Raw genomic sequence first — 24871 nt, 5'->3', positions numbered from 1 at the left:
GGGGGGGGGGGGGGGGGGGGGGTCAGTGGTTGTGGGCTCTGGGTTTGAATGCACTTTTTGAATTTGCATGCTGAAGCAAATTCATGCTGAAGCCAAAGTGTTAAGATGCTTTTTACGACTAAGAAATCATCGTGACGTCCATCATGCAAACATTGTGTTACAGTTCACCCTATCACAGGTGTGAACTGACATTCATATGAGCTTTAGAGTCAGTTTAGACCAGGACAGCAGCCTGCAGACGGACCCCTCTGTGTTCAACAGTGATTTATGATTTGTCGTCTTTGGTTTCACACCATTTCTACACATAATTTCCCAGAATGCAGCTGTTCAGATGTCTGACACACGGACACAAGTAAGTCAAGTTGAGATGACGCATGTCAAACAGATTCTGTGAAAATTTACCAAACTTACCGAGCACACCGAGCCGATAGTTCATGGTGACGACGATGACATTTCCATACGCAGCAAGGACGCTGCCGTCAAACATGTTCCCTGAGCCCTCCATGTAGGAGCCTCCGTGGATGAACAGCATGACCGGCTTCTTACGGCGATCCCGAATATCTGCACAACACAGACAAAGGTGTTTGTGACTTTCGTGTTTATTCACCGTTTGGAAAAATTCTTTACCACACATTCATCTTTTAAGAATCCCTGTTAAGCTTAAGCGTCCACAGGCAACAGGTATTCTCCCCATTTTAATCCGACAGCTCTAGATTTATATAACTGCAGCAGTCTTCTTAGTAAAAAGATCTATATGGAGCATTTTCTAATCTCTTACAGCCAGAGATTCACTAGAAAAAAGAAGATGAAGATACTAAGTACGAAACATTTTCAGTAGACTGCCTTTAAGTTGGCAGCAAGTATTTCATGTCTGCCCCACTGGGCTTATCCTCTATATTTTATTCTGTGATGTCTGATCCCCCTCTCCTGTGCAGGGATGGTACCTTCCCAAACTGTTATGCCCCTCCATGTGTGGAGCAAATGGTGCAGCCAGTTCTGAGGCCCTCTCTGTTATTGGTGTCTTTATGCCCATCAGTGTGTTGCTATGGTTCACTCTGTCAGCATGTGTGTGTGCCGCTCTCCTGAACCCCCCCCCCCCCCCCCCCCCCCCCCCTCTCTCCCTCTCTCTCTCTCTCAGCGTCTGTGGTACGGTCTGAGTGTCTGAGCGTGGATAAGGCTGAGAGAGCTGCCAGTGCAGCCCAGTTAGGCTGAGCGTCTGCACTGTGCAGGGCCTGTGGATAATTTGTATGAAAGCCAGACCAAGTGGAAACATAAATAACAGCCACAGCATCTGTTTACCCTGATGAGCTTCAGCACTCAGAGATGGGGAGACAGAGAGATAGGAGGAGAGAACAAGAGATAAAGAAGGGGGGGGTAAGACAGAGGGAGGAAGGAGATGAAAATAGGGCAGCGTGAGAGATCTGACAGGGGTAGAGACAGAGACGGGAGGTTTGTACCAAAAAAAGAGGAGCGATGATGAAAAAATATGAAATGTTACAGAGCAAGTCGTACAGAGAGAGGTACGGTAATGAACACTCAAATTCACACAGGATTCACATCGTATTCATACAGACACACACACACACACACACACACACACACACACACACTCTCTTGCATAGGCAGCTGCGATGTTGAGTCGCTATGGAAACTGCTTCTCGCTAATAGAACTGCACCAGCCATTCCATTGCACCGACTCACTGAATGCCTGTTGCCGTGGTAACAAATTCTACTCACGTATTTGCACACCCGCCTGCATCACCACCTGAATCTCAGGTTACACATGCACTTGGGTGCGTCACTCACAGTCGAACGTTCACACACACACACACACACACACACACACGCGCGCGCACACACACACACACACACACACACGAATACACACACACACGCACACACACACACACGAGTGAACACAGTAAAATGGCACATATGGCTTCACACACGAAGACATCTTTCATGGATCATACGAACGACACAAGCAGGGTGGCTAAAAATATGAGTTTCCACTCGTACACGCCGACATGCTGCTCTTTTTCTTCTCCTCTCTGGTGTGTTCTGAACCTCGGCTGATTTCCCAGAGGATATGTAAACAAGTTCAATTATCCCGGCATTACCAGGACAGTACAGAGGAGTGACATCAGCAGGCCATCATCAGCCGCACTCACAGCAACACTCACACCATAAATTAAATCCTCAGAGAGAAACAACAGTGACATGTAGCTGCCATTTTAACGGTCCAATCAGTATATTATTCTACTGTAATATTTGTGAACAATGAAGAAACATGTAATACAAAACAACAAAGGCTGTATTTTCTGCACAGCTGAAATATTTTGAATGTTGACAGGCGCCTGATGGAGTCGTTTTACCGATCCATCACAGAATCAGTCCTTCACTTCTCAATGATTTGTTGGTATGGGAATTTAAATGTACGAGACAGGAATCAATTAGGAAACCCTGTCAAGACCGTGAGTAAAATCATTGGTGAGCAGCAGCTCTGTCTGTCAAACACATCACACAAAAAGCTAAATCCATCCTATTTAATCCAGACCATCCTCTCTTCAATCAATCTGACATCTGCCCTCTGGTCAGAGACACAGGTTTCCAAAGATTATGTTCAACTTTTCATTTATCTCATATGTTCTGGTCCATTATACACTGCCTCTTGATTCCCCACACAGCTTAGTTAGCACTTTATTTTTCTTCCTTGTTTTCAGTATACATCCTCCCTGTTTGAACTGCATGTGTCACACTGCGGTATGTTTAAATGTGTTTGTGCTTTTATGCAGCAGAAACTATTTCCTCCTGTCGGGCAATAAAGATCTGAACTGATGTGAACTAAAACACCTCCATTCCTCCCACTTGTTAAAACCTGGTGCCTACATTACCCACAATACAACAGGACCGACACAAGTGACAGGAGGGTTTTAAAAAGTGGTGGGGCAAGTCATTGGTTTACATTTAGACCACAGATTATGTCTTTAATAGGGAGCCCCCCCCCCCCCTGCTGTTGTACCGGACAGTAATGTTTGAGCAACATCAACAATTATGTTCATTTAACGACAACAGCCCCTTCGAGGTCTTTATATCTCACCCATGACTGAGAATGCTTTTAAGTTGTTTCACCTCAGAGAATACATGGAGGCATACAGAGTTACAGTCCATCATGGCCTTTACTTTGTGAAGCGCACAACAATGAAACTAAACTCAGTCTCTGTTACGTGACTTTTCCAACTGAAATAACTATTTCTTCACTTTCAGTTTTTCAAATTTTCAAACTGTCAATAACAGAATCTTTCACAGAAACCCTGAAAAAATTCAAAGCTTAAACTGAAATATTTGCTAAGCCCAATAAAGGGAAGGGGTTAGCCAAAAAAAAAAAGAAGAAAAAAAAAACCCTAAATGGAAATAAAAATCCATTCATTTTGGAATAAAAGATAAAAAGCTCATGCATACCTACAATGCCTTAATGAAAGGTGGATAGGAAAAGGTCCAAGTGGTGTAAAAGAAGAAAACTTCCAGCTCACTATCTCCTCACTTCATTCTGACAACATTTTGGGGCTTTAGACTTTCATCAGGTGAACTCAAAATGAACAATTCTCTAGATTTTACTATTAAAATAAAAGATGCACACTTGTACGGTTTGGGTATTTTGGTGAGAATACAGGCATCTGTCCGGCTGAGCGACCTCTGGTGTTAGTACCAAGCTGGAGATCACATTTGCATAAGATTGACATTTGTGCAACAAGGTTTAACAAAAAAAAAAGAAACCAGATTAAAGAGAAAAGATGTAAACAGAATTGCGTGTGTGTTGAAGTGAGGGGAATGTGCTGTGAGTGAACGGGGCTCAGCACGAGCAGAGAGGTGATGGTGCAGGGTCGCAGGGTGAAAGTGTTTCACTCAGATCAACAAGGAGCTCACTGTCTCTCCTGCCTGCCTCCAAAACACTGGCACATTATTCACTCCCCTCCTTTTCCCTCTCCTTTACCTAACCTGATACTCCCCTCCTCGATATCCAACCCCCCACCCCCACATCCATCCTCGATGTAACGTCTTACCTCCCAATACCAACCGCCTGCTTCCTCCTTTCCCAGTCCTGTGGTCCTCGCTCATTCATTCTCTTATGGAAATCTCGATTGATTTGGGCGTTTAAGTTTTTCGGCCTGACTCAGCACTTCATTTTTTGCACCCAAACCCGAGCGATGCAGGTTCTTGCCACTAACTTTCAAAATGAAGATGCTACTGATGTATTTTTCAACAGTATTTGGGAACCTCTCCAATTCATACCCGAGCCCTCCTGATCCAGGTGTCGGCATAAATGTCAAACTCTACCCGTCTCCTTCTCACCCCCCCCCCACCCACATCTCTCTCACTTTCAAAGCTCCATAAATGTCATTTCATCATGCACTTGTCTTCATTATGACTATTTCCCCCTTTTCTCCCCCTCGTTGCCCTCCCCTATGCTCTCGCCGTGCTCAGCTTTTCCTTTTTCTTTCATCTCTATTCTATCGTTCTGCTCCCCTCCTCGACAATCCTGCGTGAATCCTTCTGTTTTCACCGTTAAGAAACCACACAATTGGATTAGCTACATCTGTCTCTTTTTAAACCATAGCAATTAGAGATGCAAGGGAGAGAATTCAATACCCAAATAGCACAAATAGCACTGTGCTTGAGTAGACACACATGCACAAATGGAGATGTAATGCACTCCATGTGTGCAAAATGCTATGTAATATACAGTACACTTGGTACATCTGGGCATGTATACAGAAACATATGCTCATGCTGTCTGCATACACTCTGGCCGCATCATTACGGAGCAGTGAGAGCGTCTCTTCGACTGCAGTGAACTTGAAAATGTAACAGCAGATACGTGCAGAAATCCTCCTACTTTCTTTGCTACTTAAAAAAGGAAAACTTGGAGAAGGCCCAATAACACTATGAAGGACAATAACATGGCAGACTATTTCTATGAGTATTTTGTGAATTGTGTGCCAATAAAAGCAGTTAACAATGGACAGTGTAATGTGCACACAGAGTGGTGAGTCTGAGATGATTATTAACACAGATACAAACACAACATTTCCCCATGGAGTTCCAAAAATGGAGCACGAGGTAAAAAAAAAAAAAAGAAGCATGCAATTAAAATACCTTCATCCCTTGGTCTGTTCATTGTAGACTCATCATGTTTTTTTGTGAGCGGACCTATGGTTCAGAAAAAGGGGGGAGGAGAGACAAAAGACAAAATTCAAAAAGATTGCATTTGTAGAAAAACAGGAAAAGGGTTACAAGAGAAAAATAGCAAAACTGTAGGATATTACGCTCTGCTGCAACTGTGTGACTGTACAGCTGGAGACAAAATGTTTACAAGGATTACACACTGTTTCCTGAAAAGATAACCCCCAAACTCATCTGTTTTAACTGCTTAGGATCCAGTCACGGACTGCCTCGTAAATAACCCCGGAGGACGCTTCTCCTCAACCCTTCTCCCAATCAGCCCCGACACACTGCTGCTTTGTAAAGAAAAATCAATGAGCAGAATCAAGCCATCGCTCTTTTTAGTCGCAAAAAGCAGAGGAATGCCAAGGTGCTGTGTATCCAGTGTTGCAGTCCTGAGGCAAAAGTCCCAACACGGACCAGGGAGACTCTTCACACTGAATGTATTTATTTTTTTAATGTATTTAATCATTTATTTATTCATTTATTTATGCTTATGTCATTTTGTGTCCTTCATAGACACGTGCAGGCAGGCACAGATACTCATTATGAATACATGTGACCGTGCACACACACACACACGCACACACACACACACACAGCGAGCTTGAAATGCGAGTCTTTCCTCCCAATTTCACAGAGGGAGCTGTTCTTGATATTTACACCTCCTGCAAAGGCTTGTGACAGGATTCCCCTCACCAAGGTCAGAGAGGAACCCCACATTACGCTTTAATGGTAACGCTTGTTAAATGCTCCATAGGGCAGAGCCAATAACAAGCATTTATCACAGTGACCAACCAACGCCCTGGCGCGTCAACCTCTGTAAGTCTAAACTGATAAGGATCCCATTCATTTGTTTTTTCTTGGTCTCTGTCAGCGGAGCTTTCCATCGGCCCACAATTAGTGCAGCACCTTGTGTCGTTCTCAGACGCTGTCTACGTGTTTTCGAGAACGCCGTTAAACACACTCATGTTCACACACCTGCAGCTACACAAAGCATGTTAACAGTGTCCTTATCATCTGTTGCTATCCTCCTCGTACCCACCCAGCTCTCCGGTGGGGAGGCGATGCAGTCACTCATTTTGAAGAATACTCTATGTTGGGTTGCCAAGGGGTTTATCACTCTGCCAGTGTGCTGCTGACATGTCAGTTTCTATCATTCTGCTGGAAACCTCACAGTGAAGTGATGGCATACACCCTTCTCCTTTTCACAGCACTTTACGTCTCCTGACAAAAGAGACTCGGAGCATCGCTGCACTCTACAATTATAATACTGCATTTTCACCCATCCCTCTATATGAATATGGTTTCCTGATATAAAATGTTTATCTTCTGTCTAAAAGGAAAAGGATCAATGCTGAATGGATTTGCTGCATCCTTTGAGTACCACTATGCAGGCGCCGGATCCAGAGAGCACTTCCTGCCACAGAGGGAGATGGTACAGTGGTTGGTCCTAGGCTGCAGAACAGACAGGTAGACGGGCCGGTAATGGATAGAAAGGCACATTAGCCCTCCGTCTTGTCAGCACTTCCCCACTACTTAGCACCACTCTAAAACCACACCTCGCCGCTTAATGGAGACTTCTCTGATTTCATTCATTTTCTAATGCTCAATAAAGAATTAACATATGTGAGGATAAGCTCCGGCAAACAGACAGACGCACTTTGTAACGGATCATCAGACTTCACCTGACCTAACACAAAACAGAGGAAGACGGAGAGGTGCTGCTCTGTTCAGGATTATTTTCATTTTCAAATAATCTGTAAATTTTTTGGTTTGTGGTTAATTTATTGCTCAGTCGATAGAATGTCAGAAAAAAGCAGAAAATGTCAGTTTCCCAGACGTGAACACGTGACGTGTTTTGTCAGGTCCAGATTAGCTAGCAGCTCTGAGGCTGCACTTTGAGCTAAATGCTAACATCAGCATGCTAACATGCTCTCAATCACACTGCTAACATATTTACCATCTTAGTTTAGTGTGATAGCATGCTAACAATAACTTCTAAGTACAAAATAAGTACAGCTACTATTATAATAAATTAATTTATTGTACAAAAAAACATTTAAATTCATTCTGAGGGGATGAAGCTAACTTTGTTGAATCCATCTAATATTTATTGACACATTTTGGAAAAACTACAAATATAAAAACATAAAAACATTTACATTTAAGGTTTTCAGTGCAGCAGGAAACCTCGGCATAACCACTGAGTACTACATCCATTCAAAACTCAGGGGTTCACCAAAGTCATGAGGGTTCATCCTTTGGAGACCATGAATGATCACATTTCATTTCATCTTGATCCATCCATTAGTTGTTGAGATATTCAGTCTGAACCAAAGTAGAGGACAGACCAACAGTGTCATCCTGAGCCAAAGAAAACGTAGGTATTCAATCTCCTATGAGATAATACTGAGAAACGCAGTTTTACACGTGAGAAGCTCGACGATTTTTTATTGATTGACTAATGGATAATAAAGATTTGTATTGAAATAAATGATCACGGCCGTATTTAAGTCGTGAATTTTGACAACTGACTTTTCATGAAGAAAAACGATGATGTATTAGTCAAGACAAACAGCAGGAAGCAGCCCACACCACAGCAGAGAGGCCTGCCAGTAGGCTCTGTCACATGATGTAATGGGCCACTGGTCAGTGAAATGCGTTGGCCTACACAGGAGCATTTAGCTTGGGTTTGTCCCAGTACTGTTTGACCTAATGCAGCTCCATCTCTCAGTCAACAGCGTTTCTTTTCGGTTCAGTGAGCCAGTGGCCAGAGCGCAAGCTGTCTCCCGTCCCTTTCCATTTCCTCATTGCAGCAAACGGGATGAAGCTGCGGTATGTCATGTCTGTGGTGGCCTGTCTGCTTGACAAGGTGTCAGACACAGCTTTGGTTCAACCCCCTCTGCATCCAGGCAGCAGCTTCCAGCACATGCAGCCCTATCCTTCTGCTCTCCATCTCCTCTACTGTGCCCCCAGCCTCCAGCTCCATCCCGGCCTCCACTGTCCTGCCTCCTGAAATATGGTTTTTAATAAAGGCACGGTAAATGGCTGCTCTAGCAGCAATAAAAATGAAGGATCTGAGGCTCTTGGCTGAGGAGTGTCTTGAGGAAATAGGAACGCAGTGAGACAGTGCTCTTTCCTCGCAGCCTGGCCACACAGGAGAGTTAGGGCTGAACACTGGAGAAGGAGGCAGGAAGCAAGAGAGAGATAAATGGAGAGTATAAAACTCACTGTTCAGTCCACTACAACATTTGTGTATTTACATTACTCCGAAAAGTTATTTGTATTTCAATTGAGTTGAAGAAGTGGCAGGCTACATAGCGGCACAGGGAGGGGAGGGGGAGGAGCTCATTTGCATTCAGAACAGTGACCCCTTCTACCGCCATCTGCATAAAGATGGAGGAGAGAGGAGAGGAGGCAGGGATGGTTTCAGAGAGGAGAAAGAAGGAGGGGTGAACAGATGCAGGAAGAAAAGAAGCACTGAATTTTCTTTTGTCCAAAGAATAACATGGAGAATATGTTCACTCAGAGCATTTCTAGGACAGACAGCAGGAGAGAGGGGGCATAACTTAGAGTGGAATAGGAAGACGAATCCTAACGTCATACTCTGGAGATTTTAAGTATCAAAATCAAGGCGTTGAGGCCAGATCTGGCAACAAAACATTTAGATCCAGGCTGTGTTTGAATCTGTGCTGCCAATTCCTCCTGGCCCACCTACATCCACTGTGAGTGGGAACGCAACTCCTCGCTGCCAAACGCAGCAAAACACAGCATCCACATCCACCTTTTACACTCACTTCCCCATTACTGTCCTGGTACCAAGTTAGTTACTTTCATGTCATGGAGAGATGCTTCCCATCTGAAGCCAAAGCTCATACCTCTGACATTACTGCTTGTTTAACACCATGTAAACAATTCGAGGGATTGTGACAACAGTTATACGTGAAAAGTGTAGTGTTTGATATCAGGGCACTTCACTTTGCCTCAGTCTCTATTTTCCTCTCACACACTAGGCAGAACATCTCCTTGGAGACTGCATCAGCCTTGTGTAAGCAGTGACCCCTGACAATAAGTGACAGATTCTGACAAGCAGACGGGGATACATGTAAAATCTGTCTCCCTCATTTGCACACCTTCTCTCCTGGGAATAAGACGGGAGACTCTACATCATCCTCTCGGCGAGCATATGACATATGTAGTGTACAGCATACATATTATATAACTGCTGCACGCGCTCCCGTTCTTCTCACGTACATAAATTGTGCTAGATATTCAGAACAGTTTAAATCACTCGACTGTGTGTTTTTATTCCTCCACGCCGTCGACAGTCAGAGCCGGAGACATACTGTTTTCAGTTTGTCCGTACGTCCGTCTCATCCTCACGGACATGATATCTCAGTAACACCTTAAGGGAACGTCTTCAAATTTAGCACAAACATTCAGTAGGACTCAGGGATGAACTGATTAGATTTTGGGGGTCAAAGGTCAAAGGTCAAGGTCGTGGTGACCTCACAAAACATGGTTCCGGCCTTATGAACACAATATCTCAGAAACATCTTGAGGGAATTTCTTATACTTTGGCACAAACGTTCTCCTGGACTGAAGGACTAACTGATCAGACTTTGGTGTCAGAGGTCAAAGGTCAACCATTATGACAAAATTTCACACCAATGGAAAATATTTTACATGACTCTGGATAAACAGGGATGTAACATGAAACTAGTCTGAGTGGCGGAGGGACACAACCACGAGGAGGTGATTCCCTCTCACTTTATACTCCAGTGCTACTTGATATTTTCCAGGAGCCTCAATAAAATAATGAATCTGAAACACTGACACAATCTTGCTGAGGGGCGTAAGGCTTCAGCTTTAGTGTTACAAGACAACAATCCTGTGCACCACTCCAGACTAATCCTAAAGTTAGACTCCATACATGAGCAGCAGCACCAATACATAAACATGTGCTCTTGAATACTCTCAGGTGAGCCCATTAATCAGAGGCTTTTTAACATTTCATCATTATCCTTGCTTACTGTCATCAGCAGCGTTCGCCTCACCTCCAAAGATACACTTTGATCCTTGTTCCTTTACCTGCTTCCTGCTTCCTCAAACGCTCTGCAAAGGATCATTAATGTTAGAAACACGCCCATGCAGCCCGTTGCAGAGGTGGAGGTTTGGCCTCATGGTGATCTTCAGTTTTCAGCTAATTTCACCCCGGGAGGCCTTCACCAGGAAGTCTTTGGATGTATATTGTAGTGGTATATTCTACCCTGCTACAACAGCCGTAATTTTCAAGCATAACCACAGAAACCACAGTGCACACTCCATGCAACACAAGCGTGAAGAGTAAGTCAGACCATGAAACTGACACGTGCATCCCAACACAACGGTCACTGAGGTTGAAAACCACATGCTACCAATACTAAAAAAAACTCAGCTCTTTGTCTGAAGCTCAGAACAAACTGTCACACTGCAGATGCAACCTTGATAACATAGTTTGTTAAGGGTTTTTGAATAACAGGCTGTGTGAATGCAATAAATGAAGGTGTGTTTGTTAGTCCTTCAGGTTCCTGCAATGATAAAAACATGCAGGTGAGTCCAGCTCACTGGTCGTCTATTAAAAGTAAACTGTGATTTTTTCGTTTTGAATGGAGCTGCGAGGTGAAGGTCAGCGACAGGCGAAGCGCCCGGCTACCACTACTGATAACGTTACACCTGTTCCAGTGTTGTAAGACCACCCACACCGCATGAGGGGCGGACGATGATGATCTATGAGTTTTTAGTTGATCATCAAAGATGGTGTTTCTTTGCTTTTCACTGAGCGTCGTCCTCTTCAGTCCTCTCACCGCTGGTGAAGAGTTGCTGGGAGTCTCACACTGGGCAACAGAGCCACACTCTGAAGAACTGGAAATGAATTTATACTCAAGGGGATCCTTATATGTACTTTTCAATATCTGATTAATAAGTTGTGTTTATGAATATTCATGAGGGGTATAATGTCATATTTTAAAGAGCGGTTGTGTTTCTTTGCTTTGTTTCTCTCATTAAGAGTTATCACATCTGTAATTGTGAATCATTCAAATCACAGTGTAAGTTACTGGCGTTTTAACACATTTCTCAAGGACAGTCATGTTACGCACTTCTTCTCTGATGAGTGAACATTCGTATAGTTGAAGCGGACAAAGCTAGCAAGGACTAAAAGCACAAAACAGATGACAGCAAAGAAATTAACAAGAAATGAATCAAATATAAGAGACAATAGAATAAAGGAAAATACTTTTTTACAGTTCCAGAGAAATGCTCTGAATGCAGGGACGTATGTCGGTGGGAGATTTCCCTCTTCTACTGGCTGAAGTAAGAAAATGTTAGTGGTGTCAGTGAGTCACTGATTTACTACATCACTGGTTCACTTTGTTCAGTCACTCAAAACACATGTGACTTACTGTGCACCGCCCAAGCAAAAGGTTAATGTCAGTAAGCTAATACAATTACTATGATGAAGATAAAATGTTCATGGATGATTTGAAGAAATTAGTGTTAAGTGGAGTTAAAATGCAGCATGTCACAATGTGGATAATTGGAATAAAAATGAACTAGAACATGTTTGAAGTATTTGATAAATGCTGAAAGTAATTAAATACGAGCAATAAAAGTAAAGTGTATATAATTGCTTAACAGAGTATTAGCAGGAGAAAGATTGCATATGTGACTGTGCTGCAGTATAGGCATCCACACAATAACCAGTGGCATCTGAGACTGGCATTAATGCAAACCCAGGGGATTATCAGTGAATATATTCTTTGGTAATCTCCTGAGTGTCTTTCGGCTCACGTTAAGAGCTCTCCTTCCACAGAATATAATCCTAACTAATTTATCAAAATGACACTATTCCTGGAAGAACTGACACAGATATGAAATTTTAAAAATATCTAAAAAGTAGAAGCTTGTTTTTACAGCGAAGCAGAGTAAGTTCATCTCCTCCTGTATCTACTATGAGAGTTCTGTGTCACTCACCGTCTTCGGTGGGTACGTAAATATTGAGGTAAAGGCAGTCCTCGCTCTGGTTCTGAACGTAGGTCGCCGCGGCGTCCAGGTTGTCTGTGAACCACACTGGCAGCATGATCTCAGGTAAAACCCCGTGCACATTCTGGGGACACACGGGCGCAAAATGGGTGGCGTTGCGGATCTCTTGCCAGGAGCCCGGAGCTTCAGGAGGCTGGAAGCGACGCTCGCCGATGGGCGCGGTGGCGTACGGCACACCTAGGTACTGTTCGACTGGGCCCAAGATCTCGTTGTTGAGCTCCTTCCTGATACCACGGACCTTTCCATAGCCCGTGGACACTATGGGGTGTTTCAGGTCAACCCGTTGACATGAGGAGAGGGTCAGGTGTAGCACTAGTCCCAAGAGCCACACCAGACAGTGATTAGCAATCTGCTGAGAAGTGTAATGATGCTTCCCACCAAAGCCTTGGTGGCTGGCAACATTGAAAGGAAAAAACAACATGTCCAAAATAAAGGCTCTTTTAGTCATATCAGTCGGACTTCAGCTGGGTGCGGACAGGATCTCAAACTCAGTGGGTTATGGGCGATAACAAAGGCAAAAAGAGGGTGTGTGGAGAGGGACAGGTTAACAGCTTTCCTAGGGTGACATGGTGAGGCGGAGGGTCAGGCAGCATTCTCAGGTAGACTCTGCTGTCTCATCCGTCTTCCTCTCCAGAACTCCTGATGGGTCGAGAGCTGCAGTCAGCGAGCCGGTCACACCTGGAAGACACAGACAGGTCGCAGGTTTGAGTCAGAGTGTGTGAGTGAAGGAAGACGTCAGCGTGTTTAAAAATGCAGAAGAGGGCGAGCTGGTTTAAACAGACATGAAGTGACTGTCAGTAATGACACCTGATACTGCGGGTGACTCCTTTACAGTGCGTTTCTGACACAGCGCCTGTCTATCACAACAGACACCAAGGGTCACGTCTTGAAGATGATTGATTGAAAGCGTTGTGTTTATGGATTAATGGCATACATTTTCATTGAATAATAAAACACAGGGGCATTTAGTGTATCCACTTTCCAGCTGTCACGTTAGCCAGCTACTTTACTGCTGCTGCCATAGAGACTCGAGCGTATGTAGTTTTTGTGTTTCCTGTGTGCTTATATTTTCTTTTGTGTTACTGCAGTTTCATCTGACCTCAACATCAATCCTGACTTAAACTGAGGGCTGCGTTTACAATTGCTCTTCATGATAAGTAGCTGTGGAGTCCTGAATCAGTGTCTTGTATCCAGATTGTGTATAAAGTTCATTTCACAGTTGAATCCAAATGTGTCTCATTTCTATTCAACCTTTGCTGAATATGAGTTTAACCATGTACAGCACATCTGCAGGAGCAGCTCGTGTCATGTTTCCCAAACACACAGCTGCATTCAGAGCTGCAAAGTAGTGATCACATCACCCCCGGCACAACAGGGGCGCAACTGTGGAGAGAGCCAAACACAGACTATCAGGCCAGTAAATTTAACAAAGTTATGGTCCATTACTATGATTAATACTCTGCCTGCTATCAGAAATATTGGAAACACTGGTTTCGAATTTAGGAGTTGAACTTGGGAGCTCATGGGCTTTGCGATTATTACTTCAGATGAGAAGCTCACAATGAGCATGTGAAGGGTCTAAGAATATTTGGTCTGGTTGCAAAAACTTAATTTGCAGTCCAAAGGGAAACTTTTTCAATTACCATGGTGTAATGTGGCCCCTGCTTCATATTTTCATCTTCCAGATAATTACAGTACTTTGAAGTGTAAAACAACACTTGTCGTGTAATTAACTTCAACCCACAGAGAACACAAAATAAATAAAAGCATCATTCTGAGGAGTGAACAAGCCAAACCCCACTGGCCCCCGCACCCTTTCCAGCCATCCACACTGTGTCGGAGTTAGCCTTTCCTTCTCAACTCAGTTCAGTTGGTTCTTGCTTCCACATCATTACAGATGAATGGGCAGTGCTTATCGCACTCTGGCTTTGGGAGACAGAGCCGTTTAGGTGTGATAAAGGCTTTATGTGGCGCTAACAGTTGGTTGAATGCCACCTCATTCCTCCACCCTCAACCCTGCAATATCCACACTCCACTGGCAGCCAGCAGACACAAGGGATGACAGTAAAATAGAGCGCGAAGATGGTGTGCAACATTGCAGGATGTTCAAAGCTAGTGATGTGAGCGGCGCTCTGTTTCATTATAGGACAAAACAGGAACAAGCTGACTGTAAAAATATTCAGCTCATTAAAGCCCTGCATCATGTGACAACTCCACACATCCCGAGGAGGAGGTGAGATGTGTCAGGACACCCTGAGTCCTCATCACAGAAAGTTAGCGTGCATAGAAAGTCAAGCTGAAAATCCAACTTAGAAAAAGATTAATGTGAATTATACACAGTACATGACTTTCTCCACTGTGTGGTAAAGACTCAGTGTGGTGGTGGTGGGGGTGGTGGAGGGGGGGTAAGATTGCGTGATTTAGAGAAGCCACTTGACTTATTTGGAATAAGAGGCAAAGAAATGAGGGAGACGTGTTCATTTACCCAAATTGTTCATTTCATCGTTGCATTACTGTTATTTACCCAGCCAAGTACATTTAAAGGAATAGTTTGTCCTTTTGGGAAATTGGTTTATTCGCTGTCATGCCCAGAGTCAGACGCAGAGGATCGATGCCTCTCTCACATTTGTCTCTTAAGCTACATTTAGGAGACGGTTAGCTTTGCCTCATAAAGACTGGAAACAGGGGAAACAGCTAGTATGTCTCTGTCCAGCTCCTCTGAAGCTCAAGAAATAGACCATGAAATAGCATATATCCCTCATGACACCACAGCTTGTCATTTTTTCACTTTGGTTTGAGGTATGACTTGTTAACAGAGCACTCGTTACCACGTTACGGACTCCTGTAACTCTGCTGAACTTGTAATGGACAGTTTAAAACTGATGCAGCAGAACCACACACACTGTCTTTTTTTATTCCACATGTTCTTCTTTGTCAAATCCAGGCGCCTACATTACCCACAGTGCAACTCACCTGCCCTCACTTCATTTAGATAGTTAGGCGTTGTACACATTTTCTCACATATGTAGTAGTACTACTCCCCAAGACCTCTACAGAGACCTCTAGCTCTGTTCCACTGCTGCTGGCTTTGTCCTTTGATTTCCTCCATTGTTCATGTGTGTGCCTCATTGAAGATGACGTCATGATAGCTTTTTTGTGTTGTTGCTATAGTAATGATGCTGCATTGAGGGGCTACTGTCTGCAGTGGGAAAATAAGAAGCACCTGGTACCAAAAGAGATTCAAGTCGCTGCTGGTACGACAGAGCCAGGCTAGCTGTTCCCAGTCTTTATGCTAAGCCAAGTGAGCCGGCTGTAGCCTGACATTTAACTGTGTCGATCTTCTCCTCTAACTCTTCACAGAATCACAAAATGCTTCTTAAAGGGGAATGAAAGAAAGACATCCATCTTGAAAACCAGGCGTGGAAGTGGTTAAGCATGTGATGTGAACGGTATCATCTCAAATCTGCCAATCCACCCACAAACTACACACATCCAGTATTGGAAGCTGGTGAGATCGAAAGGGAGACAGAAATACTGCAAGAGCAACCGACACACACCCATCAATAACTATACAATACGCTCCGTACAGGAAACCGTGTAAAGCTGTTGATTAGCATTGGATTGCACATCAGCTGCTGCCACTGCTCATTACTTTACATTTGTCATATTTACTACACATTGTGATTTTTAAAGCAGCTTTCTGTGCTTGTGTTTGTAACTGGTCAATGTGAGCGAACATACAGCACAAGCACAAGGTCGGAGCGCCTTCGCTATGCACAGTACTTCCAGGGTCGCACGCGGCGGTGTGTCCTTACTGAGTGGGATAGCTCTGGTGTCTTCAGCAACGCTCGCCTCCCTACGTGTATGAGCAGCGATCAGACGCGTGAACACACGTGTATAATCCAACGAGGCATCAGATGCTGCATGTGCGTAGGACACAAACTGGACCGTTCTCCACCCCCCACATCTGTTCACGTCAACCATCCGTGAGCTGAGGTGACACGGAGCGTGACATCTTCACACATCAAATGGTTTGAATCGGCACACAAATCACCGTGTAACGTCAGCTGTTTTTTGTTGTGTTTTATATAATAGGTAGTCCTGTCAGCTGGAGCTGTTTGAGGAGGTAATGCCTCTCTGCCACTGGGACACTTTTATGAGTACGTTAAATGGAATGGTCAGAGTGGTTTGAAGAAAATGCTTGTCTTGGGATTTTATATTGCTCTGTTTCCACTTTGAGTGTTAAAACTACATGCGCTACTTCAGCTGTCAAGCTGCTCTCCTCCACTAGTCAACATCTGTGGATGACAAGCAGCTTAGCAAGCCAGAAACAGAGTGCTGAGTTTTTCTGTCTAAACTTGCTTGTCTGCTATCTACTGTCACCACGCTGAGAAAAAGGGAGCTTTCAATTCAAAAATAAAACTAAGCTCTGGTGCTTCTATGTTGTACTCTCTTGCAACCAACAGTGTCGAGATACAGTGATGGGAAGGGATGGTATTTAGGGTTTGTATGCAAAGACTTTGAAAGTAGATCCATCTTAATCTTAGTCCTGTGTCTTGACTGAATTATGGGCACGGCTTCCGGTCATTCTTCTCACCGAAGCGGCGTCTGTGAGAGTCGACGTGTGCTACAGGTGTCTTCTCTTTGCTTAGAGGGAAATAAATTATGGCAACACATGTCGCACCTTAACTGGAATAATCTGATTCATAGCTCTGCCTTCTACAACCAGAGTCTGGAGGAGAACCTGATGAAGTGGCCTACTTTATTGATTCGGTTGCTACCAATGGTGAAGCAATTAACAATCTGAAAAGCTTTGAGATGCTGAGTGCTTCCTTAGTAATAATTTTATTCAAGGACATGGAAAAGAGCCTTGTCTCTAGAGCTATCAGAGCTTCCAAGTGCCACATCAACACATTACTGATGCTAAGCTAACTTAGTTTGTTACTGCTATCCAATGCCACTTTCTCAGGTCATGCGTCCGTTCCTTGGTAGTAGATGACACACGCACACACACACACACACACACACACACACACACACACACACACACACACACACACACGGTCACATTATTCTGCGTAAAGGAAAAGTTTCGACATTTTTGGAAACACAGCTGAGAATTAGATGAGATCATGTGTGTCTGGTAAATATGAACTTAGCTTAGCACAAAGACATATGGAGGAACAGCTAGCCTGGCTCCGACTACACGTGAGTATGGGGCTAGGGATGAGACGGACAGACATGTACAAATGGCCACTCAGCTTGATGTGAGAGTAAGGCACTGCCAATGGGAATCATGTCAAGGAAACAGGGGGAGTCATACCTGCTGTTTTTGCCTGTTTTTTTTGAGGGATGAGGGAATGGTTCCTTCAGCAGGTACAACGAGAACTGCTGTTCTGATTAAAACAGATGTTCAGAGACCTTAATGTTCTCTTCGACCTTAAATGGGCCGGGTAAGATGAATAAGTTGTCTAAGATTAGACTTGTCAGGCTGCGTATGTAGACTCAGCCAAAGGGCCTCATCCTCTTTTCACACCAGACATTGAAGCTGTCCAGAATCCGCCCCAATGCCTCCCCACGCTCAGACGGCCAGGGTGCACTGGGTGATACAGGAATAGGAGATGAGGGCAGAAATGGCTGCCACTCCTGCGAAGTGCAGCATTATATCAGAATTCATTTACTCAAAAAGCCACCACTGGAAAAGTCTGACAGTTTCTTTGTAATCTGAAACGCCGGCGTGACGTACACAGGGTGCTGAGGCAACAGGGCGTAGGCATCCTACAGTGCTGGGCAAATTAGTTGATTTTAAAGTGGGGTACTGACGGGGCAGGTTCAGCCTATTCCTGTCAATTACAATCAGGTGTGATTCATTTGCTTTCGAGACTCAAACTAAAGTCATCATTTAATTTTAGGTCTGAATTTATTTGGTAAAAACAATGTCACTAACTGTGTTTTTAATTAGAAAAAAACATTCAGGGCCCTGAAACATTTCTGTGTTCAACTATGTGACGTGTCACATAATGAAGACTGAAGCCTCTGAAGACAAGGGAAGGGCTGCAGATGGTAATAGGCAGAGATCCAGCAGACTTTGTGTCAATCGAGCTTTAAACCATATTAGGATTATTGTAATAGGATTACTGTTGAACCTTCTGAGAAGATACATATTTATTTTGTAATATATTCTTTCAAGCTGTGAAGATGAGAAATCACAGCTGACTTCAACAGTGTCATTAAAGCTGGATCTTCATGTAGCTGATGAGAATGTAACATATGGAGCAGGCAGGTTGAGATTTGCCGCGGACATCGGAGGCAACAGGCTCCTGAGAAAGTGTAAATCACAACGAAGTGAAACGATCACGTCGCAGTTCGCAGGACTGTCGTGACTCAAGGCAGCTCATGTGCTGCAGCCAGCTACTGTATCATCGACCTCACTTCTTCACTAAAACACACACCGTGCAAAAGCAGACTTCAGATGAATTCAACTGAACGTCTGTTTGCTCACCAGAGGAGTAACTCTCTCCATTTTGGACACTACATGATGTTTACTTTAGCTGCACCCTCAGGCCAAATGACAGCGTTGCAACCATGCTAATGTTGAGCATTGTCATGTTGCCAAGAGGATAAACCCTTTAATTTTAATGGCCTTTCCCCTAGCACTACCCTCAGGACAAATATTGCATTTTTAGCAAATTGCAAACTGACACCGTTTTGTTTGTTCCATGCTAAATTTTTAAAACCACAGATTTTTAGTATTATTTTTGTCTTAGACTCACAATCCCTAAAAGTAAAGTGTCACTAGGTCTGTGACACACACACACACACACACACACACGCACACACACACACACTGCAAATACTTCCTTTTCCTTGAGCTTTCATATACATTCATTTCTCCTATATCCCATTCCCAGACGGTCTGTCCTGATTTCTTTTTAAATCTCTGCAGAAAATCAGTTCTCAACGGCAGTATCCAGATAAAGGTTAATCTGTGTGGGAAAATAAACATTTTAGGTTGGAAGTTCTTGTCACAGCGTTAATTCCATGGCGACCCCATAATTGTGGAAAACCGCTGCGTCGTTAGTGCTGAGGAGGAAGGCCGTGAGCTTCATCCCACAATTTATTCTATTTACCATAAGCTCTCCAGACTCCGAGAGCAGCTCAATCAGATACCACAGCAGCTCCATCTGCCACTGTTTTCCCATCCTCATCGCACCGCAGCCAGAAAGATGCAGGAAAATCCACAAGGACATATCACTTTATACTTATTATTAATGCAAGAAATGACTGCAAACACCTCGTCTCTGCCGGACTGAGCTCACTTTAAAACACAGGTCAAAAACAAATGAAATGTCGTTACCGTATTTCCTGATGCCGCTGCTCCATGAATTCACCCCAATAATTAACAACACGAGAACACAAATTCAGATAAAAAACAAAGGTTTGCAAGTGTTCAAGTGGAAGTCAATTAAAGGCGCCTTAATGAAGCATCAATGCCTGTTATTGAAGCGGCAGCAGGGATCATAAAGCAGCAGGCGGTAGGAGCAGATACAAAAGGCGCTCTGTCACTGCTGGACCAGAAAATCAATATGTTGCTGTTGGTCACCACTGTGCTCTCTGCTCAACACCTGTAGATCACATGGAAAACCCTTTATCTAACAACTCCCCACACCAGCACGCTAACAGAGTGAGATATGTTGACAAGCTACTGACCAGACACCTTTAAGATGTGCTGCCTCTGAGGGGCTGCTACCTTTTATTCCTCTGTTTCCTTCGTGTGTTCGGTAACTGTACGCCGCATGTGTCATAATGGAGCCAAGTAAGTGTGCACAATCTGGTGACACACTAATTAGCGATGATCTAGGTGAAATGCTAGCTGTGTTAGCGTGTGTATAGGTGTCTGTAGGCGATACACACAGTTTGAGGGAGCAGTCTGACAGCTGCTTTGCCTCCAGCTAAATGCTAATTTAAGAATAGAATGACCCACTAAGTTGAATAGAGATGGCAGCGTAGCCATTTTGTCATGGCCGCCCGGTCTCCCTGATATTCTGTTAAATGTAAAAAATTCGAATAATAATAATGATGCGGGTGATAATCTTTTTTTTTTTTCAAGCTCGGAAAAACAGGGAAAACAGAAAAGGTGGTTGCAATGATGAAGACAATACATAAAAGTATGTCTGGAGGGGTGCAATTTAAAAGGAGATTTACAGGATAACATTGAATTAACTAGCTTATGGTCCTCGGGCGGGCACGTACAACGCTAAGCCCCCCTAGCAAAACTGCAATCAGCTTTATTCTTGGCTCTAGACTGAAGGAGAGTCAAAAGAGCCCGAGGAGCTCAGGCTGACATGAAACTCAAAAGTCTGACTGTAGCCACGGGCCAGTCGTTTCTTTAGCCTACTTTAAATGTGATCATTGAAAAGTAATGACACCAAGCCGGAGCCCCACAATATCGCACAAGTTTACATCAGGCGTCAGCCTCCTCCAGTCTGAGGGAGACACACCGGCGCATCGGTTGACAACTACCCACTTCAGTGTTTTCCAGTGTATCCCCTTTGTCCAAGGACTCTCGAGCAACACACCGCCAACGTTTGCCTTGTGTTCCTCATGTGGGTGTGTTATGAATATTTTGCGGGCAATGTGAAAGTCTGACTAATTCATGACTGGCCGTGTCAGCCACATCCATCTGACAGGCAAATCCCTCTTCGTTTATCTGGAGAGCATCTGGACAGGACGTAGTTTGGTGGAAGAAAATGCCACAGAAGCAACGGGACTGATATTATAACAGTGGCACAAGAAACATATCCCAGCTCAGTGTTGAGTAAAAGTCACTACAGCCTCAGACCGGTAAAGGAATATTACACACAACTTGAAATGTATTGGCTAGTTGTATTGAAGAATACGCAGAACTGCTGTGTCAACAGTCACATTTCGGTTTATAACGGTATTCTGCAAATTCAATTAATAATAATAAATGATTTCACACAACTTAAACTTTCAGCCACAAATGTACCCCCAGCAGCCAGTGGCGGATTTAGACATGGGCAGCCGGCGAGGGCAGCATCCAGTCGGCACGGGCGCTCTCAAAAAAAATAAAATAAAAATTTACGCAATCGGTTTTCTATCGCTCATTTGAACGTCACTTCAATGACACCATGTCACCGTGTGTAGTTTATGCAGGTTTCTGCTTGCTGAGAAGCAGAATCCTCTCCTCTCCTAACCACTTCTCCTCGACCTCGACGGAAAACGCCGTGAGGTCAAAGAAAGACGTGAAGGAGGATTCATAAGGACTGAGGAAAAGACAACAGTGGTGCGGAGAGAATCCGACTGCACTTACACTAAACCTTTTATTTATAACACATGGAGGAAAAATCTTCCTTTCCTAACCACAACAACAAAACAAACAGGTTTGAAATGTTGAAATACGAGAACATGAAAGGAATTTACGCCCAGGGCACCACACAAGCTGGAACCGCCACTGCCAGCGGCCACTTCATTTTTATGTTTTCCTTCTGTGTTTATGCACATAACTTCAAAATGATGAGTGTCATGTCAACATACTGTTTGTATTGATCTTTAAAATCTTTGTTCCCTGGACTGATGATATCAGATCTTTACCTAAAGACATATCAGAGCAGTTGATTTTCATTTGTTTCATAAGTTGTTCAAATTTTGTCATATGTTTAAGTTTTATCCAAAAACTTCTACTTGTCACCACAAGTTGGTTCTAATCAATTGATACGAGTCATGATTTCAGTTGGAATGATCGTTTTTTTCTTGACTTTCACAGAAAATAATATAAAAATATAAAAATGATGATGATGTGATTTTTGTCGGCCTTGTACCAAACTGTACAATCTGATCCGTCTCTGTAGCGTCACAACGCTTCATTTCTGCTACTTATTGCCATATTATGATTTTGATGAATTGTGCAGCCCTAGTTCTAATTTAATCTCTTCATGTGTTTTCTCGGTGGTTGTGTGTTCACACTGCTCACAGCCAAACTGAAGTACCGAAGTGTGCGGTTGCAAAGGCGGAGGTAAAGAGCCAGGTGTGAGGTCAAAATAAGGGAGGAAGAAGAGGGTGGCTTAAAAAAGACATGAAGGAGCAGAGGAGCTGTGGCAGAGGGAAAAAACGTCATGGCTAAAATAGAGGCAGGTGAAGGCAACAGGGGTGACATGTGTGGTTAAGTGGTTTGCTGAATGTCAAGTTACAGCTCATCCTCTAATCCCCTCTCTCAAAGCTGCACCATACTGACAGTTGGTGAAGATGTAGCCTGGCAGCTAACGATGAGGCCTGTTGGAAATCTAATGAAATCTATATGTGATTAAACTATAACATGTTGAATTGAACTGCATGGAGTTCAACGCTACTATTAATGCTGCTGATTTTCTGACATGACTAGAGCGTCCATCAACGACCTTATTCCTACTGCATGACAGCAAAACGCTTTCCTGGTTTTCAGTTCAGTTTTCCAGTTGAGACTGAGGTCTGATGTTTGCTGTTGCCTTTTCTTTACGTTTAGGATCAACATCCTGCTGCAGTGTCCCACAGTTTGGATGTTACATATAAAAATGAGATACGAGCCTCCCCTCCCCTGAAGCTGAAACACAGCACTTAAACCTCACAGCCGCTGCTTCATTTCCCATCAAATGTGCTGCAGCAGAATCACATGTCACTGTCCCAGTACTCTCCAACGGCCTCGTGCATATTTCCAAACAACCTGCCTGAAAGTTTCCCTCGCAACTAATTTCAAACCAATTCAATTTCAGTGGTGTCAAAGGAGAAGCAGCTTGGCTGTTCACTGTGATATATTTGAGATCTGTTTCCAGGAGGCAATACTCTTGACTTATCTGAACAAGTACAGGATGTTCTTTTTATATTTTTTAATATTCTCTTATTTACTGCAGGGATTTATTGGATTCAGGGAGAAAGCTGCCTTTTGTCAGGTGAAGTAGTTTGTAAAGTTTCAGGTTACAGAACTAATATCAACCTACATTATATATACAGCATAACCCGTCTTGGACTCAGTGTAAAAGCCAATGTCTTGTTCATCACATCTCCTGCCAAGGGTGCGTTACTTAATGAAGCTATTCTCAGTCAATTAATCATCTACATTGATTTTAGGAGCAATTGACAGGCCTACACGGCAGTGGGGACATTTATGTCAGCACTAACAGCCCTGTGTACTGATTAACACATTAATCTAGTTGTTGCATTTGTCATATGAACGCTGGTGTCTCTGTGTCGACGGGAGGAATGTGAGAGTCACCGGGTTAAAATCCCAGCTCTTCGTTTTCTCCTCTTAAACGAGTTGTGGTGTCAGACGGGCCACAGAGGGGATGTGGTGTGATTGTTTACAAGGATGACAGAAAGGTAAGTGGTAGAAGCAAAAGCCCACACGTCTGCAGTGAATGCTTTATGTCAAACTGTGAACAATGAAGCTTCCATTCAACATTGTCTGTGAGGAGATAAACGCAGAGAAACAACAACGAAAAAATTATTTTCTCAGTGATTTCTGGTGCTAAAATCTTCTCATGCAAACTCCAGTTGAATCAAACTCACCTTTTAATCAAACAATTTGAACTGTGCATTTCAATGGCGGATTTAGATATGGGCAACATATAGTTTGACCACAGGTGGGTGGGGAATCTATCAAATAGTGCACTTCTATCTCATTACAGTACTAATGCAATTAGTAAAATCAGTCACACCAGTAAAAGCTCCTAAATAAACCACAATTCATTGAAAACACTGAACACATGACTGCAGTTTCACACACATCAGTTTTCTGGGTGTGAAATCGTCTGCAGACCACCACATGAAGGGTGCAATACTGCAATAATTAGCTTGTCTTCAGACTGTTCATCTATTTGTGGGATGAAGGATTTGTGCAATTTAGCAGCTTGATTAGGTCTGAATTTATGACTTTATTTTGGTCTTTGTGATTGTATATTTTGTTTATTTGTGTGGTTTTAAAATTTATGATCATTTGTTTAATACAGAGTTACAGTTTGTGCAGAACAGTGTGTCAGTAGCTGTAGCTGAGGGGAGATCGCCACTGGTGCATTTGCTTAATTTAACCATTAATCTCTGTTGTCACAGTAACAGGCATGTTGGTAACATATAATCGAAACAACAAAGTCGAGCCAGCCGAGCTGTGCTCTGATACCGACTCTTTTCTATTTCATCCTTTGCATAAATAAACCATGAGCATCCACTTCCATTTGGTTGTTGTCAGAACGTGTTGCGATGAGGTCGTCTTGTTACCTGTTACCCCCACACTCCCTCCCCAGTGAGACAGTGCAATATGTTTTAAGGAGCGTCCTGAGAGAGTGTGGCTGAGAGACACATGTCAGCCACACCTGCTCCATTCTTACATAAGATCATGTGAGCACAGAGAGATGCTCGGCTGGAAAGAGCACACATGGTTGACGTTGCACATTGACACAGTAATACTCGTTGTTACACAAGCGTGCAGTCAGTGGGGGGACAGGGAAGGGCAGCTGCAGTCTGGGTACTGCACCAGTGTGGGCAGATCGGGGCTGTGCTGGAGAAGCAGTGT

General features: G+C 43.6%; 1 protein-coding gene across 1 annotated transcript in view; it reads right to left on the bottom strand.

Annotated features, from left to right (window-relative positions):
* The window catches only part of nlgn2b (neuroligin 2b), a 60115-nt gene that overhangs the window by 22447 nt on the left and 12797 nt on the right, over positions 1-24871 (bottom strand). Inside the window, exons 2-4 of the mRNA XM_023418399.2 lie at positions 12241-12987; positions 5158-5211; positions 412-561 (exon numbers count right to left, since the gene is read on the bottom strand). Of these exons, the coding sequence (XP_023274167.1) occupies positions 412-561; positions 5158-5211; positions 12241-12757 (721 nt within the window). The 5' untranslated portion in view covers positions 12758-12987. The remainder of the gene's footprint in view (positions 1-411; positions 562-5157; positions 5212-12240; positions 12988-24871) is intronic.

The sequence above is a fragment of the Seriola lalandi genome, unplaced genomic scaffold (assembly GCF_002814215.2).
Source record: "Seriola lalandi dorsalis isolate HSWRI2012SDOR001 ecotype SW California unplaced genomic scaffold, Sedor1 jcf7180002054581, whole genome shotgun sequence".
Lineage (NCBI taxonomy): Eukaryota > Metazoa > Chordata > Actinopteri > Carangiformes > Carangidae > Seriola > Seriola lalandi.
This window is presented reverse-complemented; position numbering and strand designations above follow the sequence as displayed.